Below are 17,820 nucleotides of genomic sequence, written 5' to 3'. Positions count from 1 at the left end.
ACCTTTGACCTCCTTTCTCCTAATTAAAGCGTTTGTTTGTATACAGCAGGAGAGCAGGAGCGGGCGGAGACAAGACAATGATAAGCCCCACCCACTGACAGCCGAAGAAGTATAAAAACAAACAAAAAACGAAATATTACCAATCAGAAAAATTTTAAAAAGTTAAAACGTGGTGATCATCTTCATCATCATCATCATCACACTGAGGCTCACACACTGACCACCAGGTGTCACATGACCTGAATAAATGTTTCTATTTCAAATCCTGTTTCTTTTGACCCCCTCCTCCTTCTTCTTCTTCTTCTTCCCTTTTCCTCGCCTCAGTGCTTCCTCCTCACAGGTGGACGTCTTTGTCGCCGCGGTGGTTTCCCTGCAGCTCAGTGAGAGTTCAGGACTCCCCCGTCCCTCCCCCTCCTCTCCCTCCTCCTCCCCCTCTGTCTCAGCTGAGCGCCTGGTAGCTCCTCTTCTTCTGCGACTGCAGCAGAGGCGTCTGCGTGTCCACGTCTCGGGACGGCGCCGCCCTGCTGGCGCGGCCGAGGCGTGCGTGCGTGCACCCGTAGACGAGACAGTTGAGGGAGCCTTGAGACGCCGTGGTGAATGTCTGAGGACACACACGCGCACGCGAGTCAACGGCAAGAATGAATGAACATGAACATGAACATTCTGTGATTTTTAAATGTCGAGTTCATTGCAAAGATCATGAGACAAAGTTCTGTTCACACAAAGACAAACAAACAAGATAAAAATCACACAAACAAAGAGAAGCGGTAACTGTGACTCCTCGTGGCACTCGCGGTCATGAAAGATTGTTGTCATGTAACAAAGTACTAATACTTAAATAAAGCGTACTTCACGACTGTAAACTCACGTATCTGTACTTTATCTTGTTATTTATATTTATATTACTCCACTACATTTCCTCTAACTCTCTGTTACTGTCATTACCAAATTAAAATAAACACTTTTCACCCATTCACACACTGCAACATGAGGTTAAGTGTCTTTGCTCAAGGACTCACAACCTTCCAGTTGAAAGACAACTGGCCGTACCACTGAGCCACCACCGCTCAATCTTAACACTTTTTTTAATACTTTTACTTCAAAAACTATATCAGAAAATGACTTTTGACTCTCAAGTAAAGTAAATGTCATAAACTTTAAGACTTTTACTTAAATAACATTTATAAAACAGTGACTTCAACTTCTACTAAAGACATTTCCTGGTCACTATGGTTACAGGGCACTTCCTTCACTTCCTGTTTCAGATGACCTACTTCCTGTGTGCAGGTGATGGCTTGCAGACATTTTCAGGGTGGGCACCTGGTCTCACATATGAAGTTTTAAGCAGATTGGTCAATGTACAGCCAAGTAACAGGGCACTTCCTGTTTCATGGCAAAAGGTGGCAACATTTAAAAAGGCCAACTTCCTGTTTGGTCAAGTTCACATGTTCAGGGTCGGTCACATGTTCAGGGTCGGTCACATGTTCAGGGTCGGTCTCTCGTGCCACGTATGAGGTTTTGATGCAACTGGTCAACATATGGTGAAGTTAGCAGCACTTCCTGTTTCGTGGCGAATGGTCGAAATTTGCCAAACTTTCCGATGGTTGCTGTGGCCACGCCCCTTTGGTATCTGTGAAGCCTTTTTGATAATTCTGTCAAGTTATTGCAGGGGTCAGTGAACGCACCAGTACTGTTTTTAACAGCTTGTTTAAAAGACAGAGGTCAGTGAACGCACCATTACTGTTTTGAACAACTTGTTTAAAAGACAGAGGTCAGTGAACGCACCATTACCGTTTTTAACAACTTGTTTAAAAGACAGAGGTCAGTGAATGCACCATTACAGTTTTAACAACTTGCATTTAAAAGACAGAGGTCAGTGAAAGCAACATTACTGCTTTAACAGCTTGTATAAAGACGGAAGGTCAGTGAGCAGCACTATTACGTTTTAACGTTTAAAGACAGAGGTCGGTGAATGTACCATTACTGTTTTGAACAACTTGTTTAAAGACAGAGTCCGATGAAGCGCTTGCACCATTACCGTTCACAACAACGTTTGAGGCGAGATTGATGAATGCACCATTACCGTTTTTAACAACTTGTTTAAAAGACAGAGGTCAGTGAAAGCAGCATTACTGCTTTTAACAGCTTGTATAAAAGACAGAGGTCAGTGAACGCACCAGTACTGTTTTTAACAGCTTGTATAAAAGACAGCGATCCCTGAAGGCACCAGTACTGTTTTCAACAACTTGTTTAAAAGACAGAGGTCCCTGAATGCACCATTACTGTTTTTAACAACTTGTTTAAAAGACAGAGGTCCCTGAACACACCATTACTGCGTTTATGCTTCATTATAAAAGACAGAGGTCCTAAGGCAGCACCATTGTCGTTTTTAACATCTGGTAAAAGACAAGGGTCCTAAGATACACCATTGTCGTTTTTAACAGCTCGTATAAAAGACAGAGGTCCTAGATGCCTGCATTGTCGTTTTAACATATAAAGACAGAGGTCCTGAATGCACCATTATTAGTTTTTAAAGCTTCGTGCATAAAAGCAAAAGAGGGTCCACGGGAGCAGCACCATTGCTGTTTTTAACAGCTTGTACGCATAAAAGACGGGGTCGATGGCGCACCAGTACTGTTTTCAAAGGCAGTTGTTTCCGTCATTTCATTACAGCCCGCCCCATACACACACACACACACCACACACTGACCTGTGATATGTAGAGGACGACACCGGCTTTACCCTGACACGCTGATGGCTTCACCACGTGCAGAAATGCTAACGCCGCCGCTGTGAGAGGAAACACACACACACAGTTACTGAAGAACGAGCGGCCAATCAGAGAGCTGCATGTCACAGCTGCTCAGTTACCATGGTGATGTGAAAAAACACACCTGGACCCCAGCAGATAATGAAGACCAGCGGGTACAGCAGCATCCGGCGGTCCATCACACGCAGGGAGGTCTGCTGCTCGTTACCAAGGTAACCTCGTGATGTCACAACACGCCTGTAAATGTGTCGAGCTCTGACCACGAGAGCCTGACAAAACAACAACAACAACAACACAAACACAGTGAGGGGCGGGCGTTTGGTTTCGTCATGAACGCGGCGCCGTCACATCTCTCCACGTGGCGTGAGCTCACCGTGTTGCTGAGGAGCGTGAGGACGAAGGAGACGACGAAGACGGAGACGGCGTACGTGTGGAGCAGACGACAGCTTCTGATTGGCTGACGGTACTTAGAGGTCAAGTACAGCGCTCCAGTGTCCATGAGCAAACACCTAGACACACACACACAAAAGTACACAACAACATGAAGAAAAACGTTTGCTTCCTTTTATAACAGAAACAAGAAATATGCAATAAACATGTGTGCGATGTTTTTATAACAACGTCAACACAAACATGTGCAACGTGAGTGAGTGAGTGACTGAGTGACTGAGTGACTGAGTGTCTGACTACATCAAATGCAGACTGCAGGTCTGGGAAGAAGGTTGTGGGTTCAATTCCTGGCTCTGCTCGTCTAAATAAGTCCTTGAGCAAAAACACTTGAGCCCGTGTTGCAGCGAGTGAATGTGAGTGAAAAATTGTGTGAATGGGTTATGAAAGATGTGAATGGGTGAAAACTATGGTGTAAAGCAGTTCATCAAGACTAGAAAAGATATATACAGACCATAATAGTAACTCTTCTTCTTCAGGTTTTATTTGGTAGTAACAGAGAGAGTTAGAGGAAATGTAGTGCAGTACAACAGAGTAAAGTACAGACCCGTGAGGTTTGTACTTCAGTATTGAAGTATTTGTACTTTACATGACTTATACCAGTGTAGAGCAGACAGAGGTGAGTGCTCACCTGTAGGGCTGACTGAAGTTGGCCTGACACTGGCTGATGTTTCCTTCAATAAAAACGGGCGTCATGAGCAGGAGAGGAACCACACTGGAGAAAAGATCAGAGCAGATTTCAAAATAAAATCCCCGCAAACACGTTCAAGACCGGAGCCTGAACGCCACACGCGTCAGTGAACTCACCCTGAGAGAACAGCTGTGGCTTTACCTGCTGTGCTCACTCTGTTAGAAAACTGAGGACAAACAAGGACACGACAGGTCAGAGGTCACACGCTGTGTCAAAGTACAGGTCATTGTTAGCTGTCGTATACATTTAGAAGTGCTTTATTTATTCATTTTAAATCCCTGAGTTACAAAAACACAGGATTTCCAACAGGAAAGTGAAGTTTGTAAAGCACTCACTCTTCCACACCAAACCTCACAGAGAAAATCAGTGATTTTAACATCTCACACACACACACACACACACACAGGAGTTGTTGATCCGATGCTGCCTCTATCACTGAGTTCAAACGTCTTATTTTGTCACTTCTGTGTTTGAAATCCTTTATTCAGATTTACTTCAGTGACACAAAGTGACCACACGAGGCAGCAGTAGACCAGCAGCTCCTGTGTCCCAGTCAGTTAAAATCACTGATTTTCTCTATAGACTTTGGTGTGGGAGAGTGAGTGATTTACAAACTTCAGTTTCCTGTCTCACAGTGAGATAAAGACGTTAAACATGTTTTCTCCACACCTCCAAAATCATCTGAGCTATCCTTTAATAGAATTATCAATGTAACTATTGATTGATTGACTGTCAGTGTTGCTGTGTGTGTGTGTGTGTGTGTGTGTGGCTCTTCTGTACCAAGTAACCATGGAAACAGCTGCTGAGTTTCTCTCTGATTCCTTTGTAAAGGTTCCAGGTGAAGTTGAGAGTGTAGAAGAATGACGCCATGTACAGAACCTGACAGAACACACACACACACACACACACAGACAGTTGATAGCGCTCTCTTCTTCTGTGGTGCTTTGTGTCACAGTGTGAGCAGTGACTGCTGCAGCAGGTCGGGGCTTAGGGTGGATGAATTGTAGATAAAAGGGGGCGGCTGACCCTGGGGGTCGCTGCCTCAAAACAATGGATGTAGGTCAGGAATGTTTTCTGGTTCTGCTGCTGCTTCCAAACCACTGACCCAGACCAGATCTGGACCAGAACCAGACACTGTCTAACCAACAGCAGCATGACTTGTGTCTTCAGAACATGTTTCACGTCTTTGTCTCAATGATTTTCTCTCTGAGGTTTGGTGTGGGAGAGTGACTGGTTTACAAACTTCAGTTTCCTGTTGAGATAAAGACGTGAACATGCTTTATATTGACAGTCTGCATGTATGTGGCACGCTGACTGTATCAGTACCTCTTAAAAAAACCACACTTTCACATTGAAATGTCCCTTGAACACGGATTATACGAGCTGCAGTTCCTGATTCCCTCTCATGCAGGATAAAACACTCACGGTTGTTTTTCTCAGGAAGTTGAAAGTTTCCAGTAGTGAAGTGGACAATTTAACACAATAAAAGGTTCCTGATTCTGAGGGTCAATGAAACGTTAAAAAAAGTCCAGCATGAAAAAATCAAACTTAGCTGGAATTGTATTTTCTTCATTAAAAACCTAAATCCGATCCGTAAGATGAAAATTTAAACTCTTGAATTTAAATCTTTGAAGAAAAAAACAACAACAAACTAGAATTATGACTTTTTTGACTGATTTAGGATGACATACTATACTTTGACAACATTCTTCACTTCTTAATTTACTTTCATGTTCAACAAAGAGAATAAAAAACTCATAGACTTTACAACCGTGTCTGTTTATTTTTAACAATTCTTCTCGTACATATAAACAATCTGTACAAAACATTTTCATCTTTTCATTTCTTCTGTTTTTTTCACGTCACACCACTTGCATCATAATAACAACACTCAGCGATATCTTACACCCACTCTGCCGTAGTCAAACTAAACGTTCTGTGCGATAGAAAATAAATGTACACGTACTTCCAATTTTTTTCCAAAAAATAAAAAAAGTTGCTGTTATTTACAATATTTCCCACAACAAAAACTGAGTAAACATCCTTCACACCACGTCGACCTCAGCACAAGCGTGTTCTTTCACTATTAACAAGTTTTTACATATTTTTTGCAAAATATGTTTTACTTTCTGTGTCGTGTTTAATGTTCTATGTTCTGTTAAAGTTTTAAAAACTGTGTTTCAGGAGTTCAGAGTTCAGTTACTGTCACTAAGGTAGAAATGTCAGACGTGCATGACGTGAATTATTGGTTCTTTCATTTTCTTTAAATGTCAACTTTTTACTGCTTTCTCTCATTGCTAAGTACGTCATTTACATTTCATGTAAATGAATGGTTAATAAAATAACAGGTGAATTAAGAACCTGCTTTTGTTAAATCTGTAATTGTATTTGGGCAAAAATACCGTGAAAACCACTACGAAAAAACATAAAGTATATATAAGACTACACACAGTAAATGTAGTCATATGTATGTACTTGACATTTACCCATGTTTTATAGAATGTGACTGTAAATGAAATTGTGTGTTCACATTTAGAAGAAAATAGATGATAAATTTAGACATTTATGAGTGGACGCCAGAGTGATTGACAGCTGCTTTCGTCCAATAAGAGCTTCTGAACTGCACCAGGAAAATAAAGCTTTAGAAGTTCAAATTGCCAATTTCCCCAACTCTCTAAATTCGGGATGCAATTTTTACAAATGGAAAACTATCATGACCTAATGCTGCGTTCCATTTGTAGTCGGAACTCGGAATTTGTGGTGTGTTAGGAGTTATGATTTTGTTGTGGTATTATTTTTACAGTAAATCAGTCGTGTACACACAGTACCGTTTCATTTTTAATCGTAGACTTGTTGCTGCGATGTTTGTGTGAGCAAAAATACCACGTAGAGCGTTGTTATCGACTCGTATCGCAAACAACAAGATACGTTTGCATTTCTCATGTCTCAAAAATGACGTAGTGAACTCGGGGAGGTGACGTCACTCCCAGTTTCGACTTCCGAGTTCGGATGTAAATGGAATGCAGCATAAATCAAGAGCAAAAATGTGTAAAACCTGACGATTAGATGAATTACAACTTCATTTTAAAACATATAAATGTCAACTTTTAAATGAAAAGGTTGAGAAAATTCAACAAATTTGTTTAGGGGACCTTAAAAATATCTCCTGGACCCATTTATGGGCCCCCGCCCAGTGCTTGGGAGTCTTTTTTCATGTGTTTTTGTGTGTGGACGAGGCAGTGTTTCTTTTTTTTAATTATGGCAATAAAAGGTAGAAGTCACATGTGCATATCATGCTGCACTAATATAGTGCATGTAGAGCCTGAAACAAAGCAAAGGAGGAGGTGATGAACGAGTGATTACAGGCTTCTCCTCCGTCAGCATCAGTTTATCCTGTAAACCTGTGAGTCTGTGAATCGAGGAAAACAAGAAAAGACAAGAAAGAAAAGAAGAAATTCCTTCTCCGCGTTTAAAACTGCAAACGAGATTTGAGTCAAAACCTGTGTGAAAATTCTGGGAAAGGAATCCAAACCTTTTCATGGAGATTTCCATCCTTTTCTTCCTCCTCCTCCTCCTCCTCTTCTTCTTCTTCTTCTTCTTCTTCTCCCCTGCGGTGACGTTTGGCAAAGAACAAACCGTCAGCTCATCCTAAGCCTCCAGCCACTCAGCATTTTTAGGGACGAGCAGAAAAGGTGGAGGAGGGGGAAGAGTTTGGAGGTCGCGCAGGAGAAAAGTCTTTCCTCTGCTTTATTCAGTCGAGTCGAGAACAAAGGTAAATAAAAATAAAAAAGGCATTTTGTTAAAGTATTAAAAGTCATGAAGGCGTCGAAAAAAAAAAGGCTGATTCAGGATTTTGATGATGATGATGATGAAGTGTCTCTCCTGTGTGTGTGTGTGTGTGTGTCTACATGTCGGTGTCTCCGTCGTAGGCCAGCGTCAGAGGTTTCAGACGGTTGTTTTGTTGCCTCTGTCTCTGAGGCCTCTTTGGCTTTTTACTGCAGGAACAAAGAGAAAAAACAGTTTCAGTTCAATTTAACTAAATCATTTCATGTGTTTTTTTCCTGAAATTTACTTTTTCTTAAGTGTAAATCACATTCACTGAAAATCATTTTAAAAAGGCTCAGAAAAAAATCTCGTAAAAAACAGAGCCTTTTAAAAAATTTAATTTAAATTTAAACTTAAAATTTATTTTAATATAAAATGAATAGAAATATTTACATTTTTTTATGTTTTCTATACGATGACATTTTATTTGACAGTAACTGAGGTTTGCAATGGTTTGATCCATAAAATGTCAAAGAAACCAGAAAAATGTTCACATTAAGATGTAAAATCACAGAAACTGGTTTTAATTATGTAAAAAAAATGTAAGTAATTGATTAATAATCGAGCAAAGACTTTGACTGATCAGAAAATAATCAATTATAGATACAGAGATATTATAAATGTACACAAACAGGGACAGTGTATCAGTCATATTTACAGTGTAGATTATAATCCCTGCACACAGGCACGCACGCACACACACACACACACAGTGTTAAATTAAAATGTATTAGTGAGTTAATTCTCATTCAAACTTCACACTGAAAAACAAAGTTCCATCTCAGATTATAAAAATAAAATAAATAAAGAGTGAACACAGAGAAACATTCATATAAAGATGTGTAATCTGAATATAAAATATGAATGAGGATAAAAAAGGAAGGAGGAGGAGGAATGTGCTGCTTTACTTCTTTTGTCCACATGAGGGCAGTGTGGGATTATAATAGTGAAAACACAATGAAGACATGAACTTCACTGTGACTTAAACATTATTATTATTATCATCTGTGTGAACACATGATTTAATTTTTTTGCAGAAACCTTCAGTTCACTGAATAATTACATGTTTTAAGTCAACTTTTACTTCAGAAATGAATACATGTCTGTGAATGAGTGACTCAATGATAACATAATATAAATACTGTGATTTATATAAAGTCTGTGAAACACTGATGTAAAGAACTGGATCGACAGTAAGTCCAGCACCCTCTGCTGGACCATGACGTAAATGCATCCCATTGGTCTGATGAGCTTCTAGGCTGTATATGTTTAAAAATCACAGGTTTTTACCGTTTAAATTTGATCTTGGTGTGAAGACGACAGCAACTCTAATGAAGCTTTTTCATCGTACACTTCTAACTCTTTATTTTCTCTTATCCATCAGTGACAGAACCTGCTGTTATTTTAGCTCCTGATTTTGGAAATTTAAGTAGATTTTGGAATCAAACGTCGCGCTCACGACTCTTCAGTGACGACACTCTCTGACCAATCAGTGGTCGGCAGTCTGTTGACGTCACGCGTTAGTATCGACTCTGCTCGTGTGGAACCTCATCAGTTCATCAGCGGGAACTAAAAACACACCAGGTACTGTCACTAACTGTCACTAACTATCAGTAACTGTCACTAACTGTCACTAAGTGTCACTAACTATCACTAAATGTCACTAACTGTCACTAACTGTCACTAAGTGTCACTAACTATCACTAACTTAAATTAACTGTCACTAAGTGTCACTAACTATCACTAACTGTCACTTACTGTCACTAACTGTCACTTACTGTCACTAACTGTCACTAAGTATCACTAAGTGTCACTAACTATCACTAACTGTCATTAAGTGTCACTAAGTGTCACTAACTATCACTAAGTGTCACTAACTATCACTCAGTGTCACTAAGTGTCACTAACTGTCACTAACTACCACTAAGTGTCACTAACTACCACTAAGTGTCACTAACTATCACTAACTGTCACTAAGTGTCACTAACTACCACTAAGTGTCACTAACTATCACTAACTGTCACTAAGTGTCACTAACTACCACTAAGTGTCACTAACTATCACTCAGTATGGAGCCGTGCTGTAAAATCACCACATGTTCTCACCTGCGTCAGAACCTTCACTCAGACAATCAGGCAGCACATGTGACACAGTTCACAGAAGGTTAAAGGTCACGGTCTGCAGCATGTTGGAGGAAAATAACAACAACAACAACAACAACAACAACCCTCCGTGCACGCCGCCATTAGCTTCATTAGCTGCTGCTGCTGCTCTGAGCCAAGTCCTGACAGTCGGGACACGTGTAAATCATCTGGTGTGTGTTCTGACCCTCGCAGGCCACCGTACCGTCGGCGTCAGCCTCGAGAGAACGATGCAGCGCCGCACAGTAGCTGCTGCGCTCACGTGACCACGGACAAGGGACACCACAACGACAACAAAGACGAGGACGTGAGGGGCGAAAAAAAAAGGAGGAGGGACTGATTTCATGACTGATGATGATGATGAAGATGACACACATGGGGGAGATTAAAGTGGTTTAACTCACCAAGCTACGTATGTCATAGACCCTACGAATATGAGGAGCACAAACGCTCCCGCTGCTACACCGTACACCCACATCTTCAGCTTCCCATCTGTGGAGGAGCAGCAGCAGGAGGAGGAGCAAGAGGAGCAGGAGGAGGAGGAGGAGGAAGCTGGTCAGTGTGTTTATGCTTTAATTCAGCCACAGCAGCGTAAACAGTTGAAAAAAGACTCCAACAACAAACTCTCAAACTGTCACGTTTTTGCCACCAGGATGATACCAGCTGTCAATCTGTCTACTCTACAATCAATCAATCAGTCAATCAACCAACCAACCAACCAACCAATCAGTCAATCAATCAATCAATTATCTGTCAGTCATCATGTGAGGACCATGAGGAATGAGATATGGCAGCCAGATCTCGTTCTCAATACTAAGTAAACATCATTGAACAAAAAGAAGTAAAAGACCTAAAAACAACAAATAAAAACAATATATTATGATTTCTCTGTAAATGTAAACATTATAAGACCTGAAACTAGTGACTTCCATTCAAACTCAAAAACAAACACATACGACAGCAACTATAGATTCATGTAAACATTTACAGGTTTAAGAACGTGTTTCCAACAGGAAACTGAAGTTTGTAAACCACTCACTCTCCCACACACACACACTCTCATACACACTCACACACATACACACACACACACACACACACACACACACTCTCATACACGCACACACACACTCTCATACACACTCACACACATACACACACACACACACACATACACACACACACTCTCATACACACTCACACACATACACACACACACACACACACACACTCTCATACGCACACACACACACACACACACACACACACCAAACCTCATAGAGAAAATCAGTGATTTTAACATCACACACGAGTTGTTGATCCATCACTAAGTTCAAATGTCTTATTCAGTCACTTCTTACCTCAGTGACACAAACTGACCACAGGGGGCAGCAGAGGACCAGGGGGGTATTCCATCAACGTAGCTAAGAATTGCCAGACTTAGTTGTAAACTTGAAGCTTGACTAAGCTCCACCTCCCAGTCTAGCTCCAAGTTGTTCCATGAAGTGAAATCAGCTGGCTCCACCTGACGCTTAGTCAAGCCTCACCTGTTAAGCCTCAACTTGTGCACGCCCACAGGGAAAATAAAAAGCCCATTCTAGTCGAGAGCGGAAACTGTGAAAAATGCTGAAAAGCAAAGGAAAAGAACGTGCAGAGATGTTCTCGGCAGCGGAGGGATATGAGGATTACAGCCACGTAATCTGAAAGAAGGGCAATACCGTGGCAATCAATAAAGCGAGGGATGTGTCGTGGCAGAATATTGGCGACAGACTGAATACGTAAGTGATAAAGAAAATGAAGTATTTCAGCATCATCATGTTTTATAAATCCTCCAACATATATGTAGACAATAATCTACCAATTGATTTCTTGATGGTTTTTGTTTTAAACTAATCAATTATGTGGACATATTAAACTAAATCAACAATTAAAAGGAAAAGACAGTAACATTCATATGAACAGAATTAAAATAGCATTATTGTTTCACTGCAATTTATGTGAAATTCTCCATATTTGATCGTTTGGCAGTCCTAGTAGTGATGTTAGAACGTGATATTCATCACATTTATCAACTGAATGTTATGCAAATCGATGGATAGCTTTCATTTATTTCCTGCATGGCCAATTGTATAGAATTGATATCATTTTCATTTAAGCCTGTCATGTTTACATGCTCTATTTTGTCCCAGATGCTATTTGTTGAATTGTTGTGTTTTCATCTTATTTTATGTAAAGCACTTTGAATCACCTTGTGCTAAAATGTGCTATATAAAGTTAACTTGCTTACATTTATGATAATAATAGGCTACATTTAATCAAAGTATTTTACATGACTCATCACATTTATCATACAATTGATGGTAGATTATTACAGGAAGAAATGCAATGTTGGTTATCATTCTATAGGAAATAATCATATGACAGATCTATTGATTATTTATCTAGAATCATTTTAGCAAATCAATCAATTCAATGGAGACGAGGACCCCTATTACAGTAAGTGAATGCAGGTGACAGCAAATCAATCATCTATCTCCTATCAATCAGAGGCTCTAACCCTTGTTACATCAAATGAATAATTACATTTCCTTTTATTATATTTTTTTGCTAATTAATTTTGTATTTATTTGTGTCTTATTTTTTATTATATTTTATTTTGGTGATAGTGTTCTTTAATGTACTTATAGATAATATATAATTATTAGTCTAAATCATTTCTTGAATACATTTTATTATATAGTTTATGTTTATCATATTATTTTATCATTCCATGACAGTTGTGTGTGTCTCTGTTTCTGTCTATTGGACATTCTTTGATCATAGATGGTGCTAAGCTTCACTTTTAGCCTGCTACACACCAGGTTTGACCGGCAGCATCAGTTACCATGGTTACTTGGCTAGCATTCACATTAGCCACCTTGGTGGAACAGGGTTGAGGCTCAGATTGATGGAACGTGAGCCACAGTTATGGCTTAGCCAGAGTCATAGTTTCCATGGTTACGGAGTTGGGGCTAATCTCAGCCTCAACCGAACCGAACTCTCACTCATATTAGCCAGATTTGGCCATTTAAGCTTGGCTTTGCCTTTAGCCTGCTTGATGGAATACCCCCCAGCAGTGAGCTTAAATCACTGGACTTTGGTTCAGTTTACAGTGAGATAACGGAGCAAATATACAAAGACTTAACTGGGAATAATATGTATGAGGTAAGTGTTTTGCTCAGTAGCTAAAATCAGTTTGTTTGTTTATATTCCTCCATGTCTCAGGCTGTTTCCTGGAGCTTCAAAATAAAAGGACCAACATGAGTTAATGGACACGCGTGTGTGTGTGTGTGAGTGTGTGTGTGTGTGTGTGTGTGTGGTGTGTGTGTGTGTGTGTGTGTGTATTTCCTCCTCACAGCGTTTAGTCCATCTGTTCTGTGTTCATTTCACTGTCGTTACGATCACGTTAATGTGGCAGCAGATCACAGACCTTCTCTCTCACACACACACACACACACACACACACAGCAGCTGAAAGCAGAATAAACGTGTTAAACTGACTGTTAATTAAACCCAATTCAGGCCTGAAAATATCACAGTAACTGTGTATTTTTACTGTTGACGTGTGAAAAAAAAGAAAAAAAAAATCACTTCAGGATTAAACGTTTGATCTGCACGTTAAAATAATAATAAAATAAAAAAATAGTTTATAATTTGGAGCAGATAGTGAAGGAGCATCTTGATTTGAAGTTTGAAATGAACATTTTAAAAGTGACATCGAAGGGTGAGACTGCAGATTACAAGTGCACTGTTTTTTGTACCACAAACATAAAGATGCACGTTTTTATATCATCTATTTCATTTGAAGTAGTTTTTTCTTATGTTATCATTTTTTAATTCAAATTTAATGTGTCACACAGCTCATCGTACACTTCCTTTAAACCTAGCTTTCAAAAGAGCCAATGACTTCACGGTTACAGAAAATTGATGATTGTGACTGGGAATTATTCGACTGGGTGAGTCAAATAAACTGGATTTTATGAGCAGGTTTTGGAAAACAAATGTTTTTAAACGACACATGGCTGCATTTTTCATTATTATCATTGATAATCAAGCATTTCTACTTTTTGTTCAACTACAAAGTGTCTGATTCTTACAACAGAATAATATTCTATTATACCCTTTAATATTATTAAAGTCAGACTGAAGAAAAAATATCATATTTAAGCTTTAGAGAAGAAAGTTGTGTTGTAATATTATGAGAAAAGTTGTAATATTACAAAAAGATCTGTAATTATGTAAAATTATTATGACAACAATATTTCAATAAAAAAGTCGGAATATTACAACTTTATTCTCTTTTTTTTTTCAGAATTTTTCTTCAGTATGATCCTAAAACTTTTTTATATCCTCATTACTGTCTTTGGATCAATTTTCATGTTTCGTTTTTGTTATTATTAACTTTCTAAATGAAAGGTCTTTAAAGAGAGTTAGTTTGTAAAAACGCCACAGTCAAAGGTCATTAAAGAGAGTTAGTTTGAAAAACGCCACAGTTAAAGGACCTTAAAGAGAGTTAGTTTGTAAAAACACAACAGTCAAAGGTCATTAAAGAGAGTTAGTTTGAAAAACGCCAAAGTTAAAGGACCGTAAAGAGAGTTAGTTTGTAAAAACACAACAGTTAAAGGACCTTAAAGAGAGATTGTTTGTAAAAACGCCACAGTTAAAGGACCTTAAAGAGAGTTAGTTTGTAAAAATGTGACATTTAAAGAACATTAAATTGTTAGTTTGTAAAAATGTGACATTTAAAGGACATTAAAGAGAGTTAGTCTGTAAAAACACAACCGTCAAAGGACCTTAAAGAGAGATTGTTTTTAAAAACGCCACAGTTAAAGGACCTTAAAGGGAGTTAGTTTGTAAAAACACCACAGTCAAAGGGCCTTAAAGAGAGTTAGTCTGTAAAAACACGACAGTTAAAGGACTTTAAAGAGAGTTAGTGTGTAAAAACGCCACAGTAAAAGGACCTTAAAGAGAGTTAGTCTTCAAAAACACCACAGTTAAAGGACCTTAAAGAGAGTTAGTTTGTAAGAACACAACAGTTAAAGATTAAAGCAGAAAAACTGGAGCCTGCAGAGGGTTTTGGTCTGATGTGGTCTGACCTGGTCCGTATGGCTGCAGGTACCAGGTGCGCCCGCTGCGTCCCGGCTGGACGGTGCTGGACGGCGTGGGGTTTATGGCTCGGCTGGTCTTCACGTCCCCCTTCTTGTCCCCCGCTGTGGGGATCTCCAGCACTGGGATGGGGGCGCACTGGTCCAGCTGACCCAGTGCTGACGACACCTCTGTGAAGCCCTCCTCGCACACACACTCAGCGGCCTGCAGGGGGCAGCACAAAACCATGTTGGATACAGAAACCACAGCTGCAGGACGAGGACGAGTTTTTAATGTTGAAATGGTTTGTTTCTCACCTCGCTGCAGAAAGACTTTGGCATGAGACAGGGAGGGTCACACGAGCTGTTGGACACCAGAGGGTTAATGGGAGGACAACCACCTGCAGGGACAGAAGACAAAGAAGACATTTGTTTCCTGGACTGCTCTCCTCGTGCGTAGTTAACCTGTCCTCACCTGTGACGTTGAGTCCGTCTGAGCGCTGACACCAGATCAAAGGTCGCGTGGAGTCCGGGTGAACGCTGCTCGACCACTTGTACTCGTAACAGTCGCCCTCTGGAGGCCAAAAACAAAACCAGTGCACGGTGAGAAACTGCAGCGACGGCCATTAAATGACAGATAAATGAAGCAGCTGCTAAGTGATGGTTTTATAATCAGCTGCTGTCAGAGAACATCAGTGTCAGCGCGTGTCTCCTCCGGAGCCTCCAGTTCACTCTTTTAATCTCCAGTAAAAGCTTTTCCTTAATGACTTTCTATCAGTGCCATTATGACTTTATCAAAATTTCCATCGGCGCAGTAAACGGCCATATTTCCCCGCGGAGTCATGTGTAACCAATCATCAGCGTGGCTCATTTCTGTGAGAGTAAAATGAACAATTTAACCTTGAACAAAGAGGAAGATTTATCCCCACACAGGCCTGGATACAGCGTCACTGACACACGGCTCTGTGTGCGTCGCTCACACGACCATTTGTCAGCGGCTGAGACGACGTCTCCCGTTAAGTTCTCATCCCTTATCCTCGGCCTCGCGTCCACGTGTGAAAAAAAATCATTTTCAGCACAGAAACTTCCCCAAATTTCCTTTAGTGTCAAATTGTGGAGACTTCTGTGAGGAAGAGCTGCCAGTAAAAGCAGAGTTAATGTAAAAGTGGAAAAGAAAATCACAGGTTTTTATGGCTGAGGCACACGGTGTAACGCCGGGGGGAAGCGGAGCAAGTGCACGTCTGTTCATTTGAAATCATTTTGTTTCCACAGCCATTTACTGCAGAATCATTTGGATTATAGTCATGAACATTTTACAGCTATGACAATGCAGCTATATCTGCTCTTACAACTAACTCTCCCACACCAAACCCCATTGAGAAAATCAGTGATTGTAACTGACGGGGACACAGGAGCTGCTGGTCCTCTGCTGCCTCGTGTGGTCACTTTGTGTCACTGAGGTTAATCTGAACAAGATCACAAAATAAGACATTTCAACTCAGTGATGGAGGCAGCAGTGGATCAATCCCTCTGGACTTTGGTGTTTGAGAGTGAGTGGTTTACAAACTTCAGTTTCCTGTTGGAAAAGTCTGTGTAACAGTGAAATAAAGACGTAGAAAAACTCTGAAGTAAGTCTGTTTGTCAGTGTCTGATGTTGTTTCCTGCAGCAGGTGGCGCCGCAGAGGCTCACACAGCTACATCAGTATCTCATATGAACTACAACAACAACCTCAGTGTGAAAAACAAAGAAATCTATTTCAGGAACTATCACAAGTATTTTTCATGTACAGCTACGATTTCTGGTCATATTTCTGAGACAAAGTGATAAATAAATGCTGCAAACATTCATCTCTGTAATCTCTGCTTCGTTCTAAATAAACAGCGACTCCAGTGCCTCTTTAAACGTGAAAACGTCGATAACAGCACTTCCTCCAGGATTTACTTTGACCTCAGTGAAGCTGTTTGTTTGGCAAATATTGATAAAATCTTAACAGTGAACAAAATAAAATAAAATAAAACAAAATAAATAGCATTTTTTTATTGTGGGCAACTGGGACACAGATGTGGTTGTTTTTCCTTCCACCTTCTCTGGACATGGCTGCTCCTCCTATTTATTCCTCTGAGTGACGCTGTGAATCCAGGTCAGAGAGGAGGAGGAGGAGGAGGAGCAGGAGGAGCAGGAGGTGTCCACTCTACACACTCAGCCTTTGGCCAGTGTATTTGTTGTGGATGAATCACTCAGCACTGACTGAATCACACCAACATAAAACGTGATGAGAGCAAATCTCAGGTCATTTTGATCATTTCCAAGAAATATTCAAACTTTGAATGAACATTTTTGCATGTTTTTGTGTTTTTTTAAACATATACATGATAATAATTCTTGTGTTTGAGGTAAAAATGAGTTGATATAATAACAATAAGAATGGAACATTTAATAGAATCATGTCATGTTATGAGCGGTTTATTTCTTCTTTATTTGTTACACACTTACAGAATGATTTCCTTGAAAAAAGCTGCCTCTGGGCCATGGAATTATGGCTCGTAGACAAAAGGTTGCTGGTTCAATCCAGGGTTGGGCCAATAAGGGACTGGATGCCCCTGAGCAAGGCAGCCAATCCCTCATTGCTGCCCGGGTTTGTGTGTGTGTTCACTACTGTGAAGGATTCGATAAACGCAGAGGACAGATTCAACCTGTCTGTCTGTCTGTGTCTTTCTCTCTGTCAGTTTGTCTGCCTGTCTGTGTCTCTCTCTCTCTGTCTGTGTCTCTCTCTCTGTGTCAGTGTATCTGTCTGTGTCTCTCTCTCTCTCTGTGTGTCTCTC

At 40.2% G+C, this 17,820-nt stretch overlaps 2 protein-coding genes across 8 annotated transcripts in view; both read right to left on the bottom strand.

The window, feature by feature from the left end:
- Positions 1 to 314: 314 nt before the first annotated feature.
- tmem116 (transmembrane protein 116) lies at positions 315 to 5,063 on the bottom strand. The gene is made up of 8 exons (XM_044034113.1): positions 4,935 to 5,063; positions 4,682 to 4,787; positions 4,025 to 4,073; positions 3,849 to 3,932; positions 3,144 to 3,279; positions 2,895 to 3,039; positions 2,711 to 2,790; positions 315 to 601 (listed from the first exon to the last, which is right to left on the bottom strand). The coding sequence occupies exons 1-8, from the start codon at positions 5,061 to 5,063 to the stop codon at positions 440 to 442; spliced, it is 891 nt and encodes a 296-aa protein (XP_043890048.1). The 3' UTR covers positions 315 to 439.
- Positions 5,064 to 7,512: 2,449 nt separating this feature from the next.
- Positions 7,513 to 17,820, bottom strand: part of LOC122774991 (thrombospondin type-1 domain-containing protein 7A-like) — a 108,039-nt gene continuing 97,731 nt past the window's right edge. For 4 of the 7 annotated variants that reach the window (XM_044034645.1, XM_044034648.1, XM_044034647.1 and 1 more), the window contains 5 exons: positions 15,473 to 15,571; positions 15,316 to 15,398; positions 15,010 to 15,223; positions 10,279 to 10,366; positions 9,839 to 10,126 (listed from right to left, as the gene is read on the bottom strand). In XM_044034645.1, the coding sequence (XP_043890580.1) occupies positions 9,988 to 10,126; positions 10,279 to 10,366; positions 15,010 to 15,223; positions 15,316 to 15,398; positions 15,473 to 15,571 (623 nt within the window). In that variant the 3' untranslated portion in view covers positions 9,839 to 9,987. Of the gene's footprint in view, positions 7,904 to 9,838; positions 10,127 to 10,278; positions 10,367 to 15,009; positions 15,224 to 15,315; positions 15,399 to 15,472; positions 15,572 to 17,820 lie in introns of those variants that run through there. The other 3 variants (XM_044034646.1, XM_044034649.1, XM_044034651.1) reach the window with 1 other exon arrangement.

Source organism: Solea senegalensis, linkage group LG9 (assembly GCF_019176455.1).
Source record: "Solea senegalensis isolate Sse05_10M linkage group LG9, IFAPA_SoseM_1, whole genome shotgun sequence".
Classification (NCBI taxonomy): Eukaryota; Metazoa; Chordata; class Actinopteri; order Pleuronectiformes; family Soleidae; genus Solea; species Solea senegalensis.
Note: the sequence above shows the minus strand (reverse complement) of the source record. Positions and strands in the feature narration are given on the sequence as shown.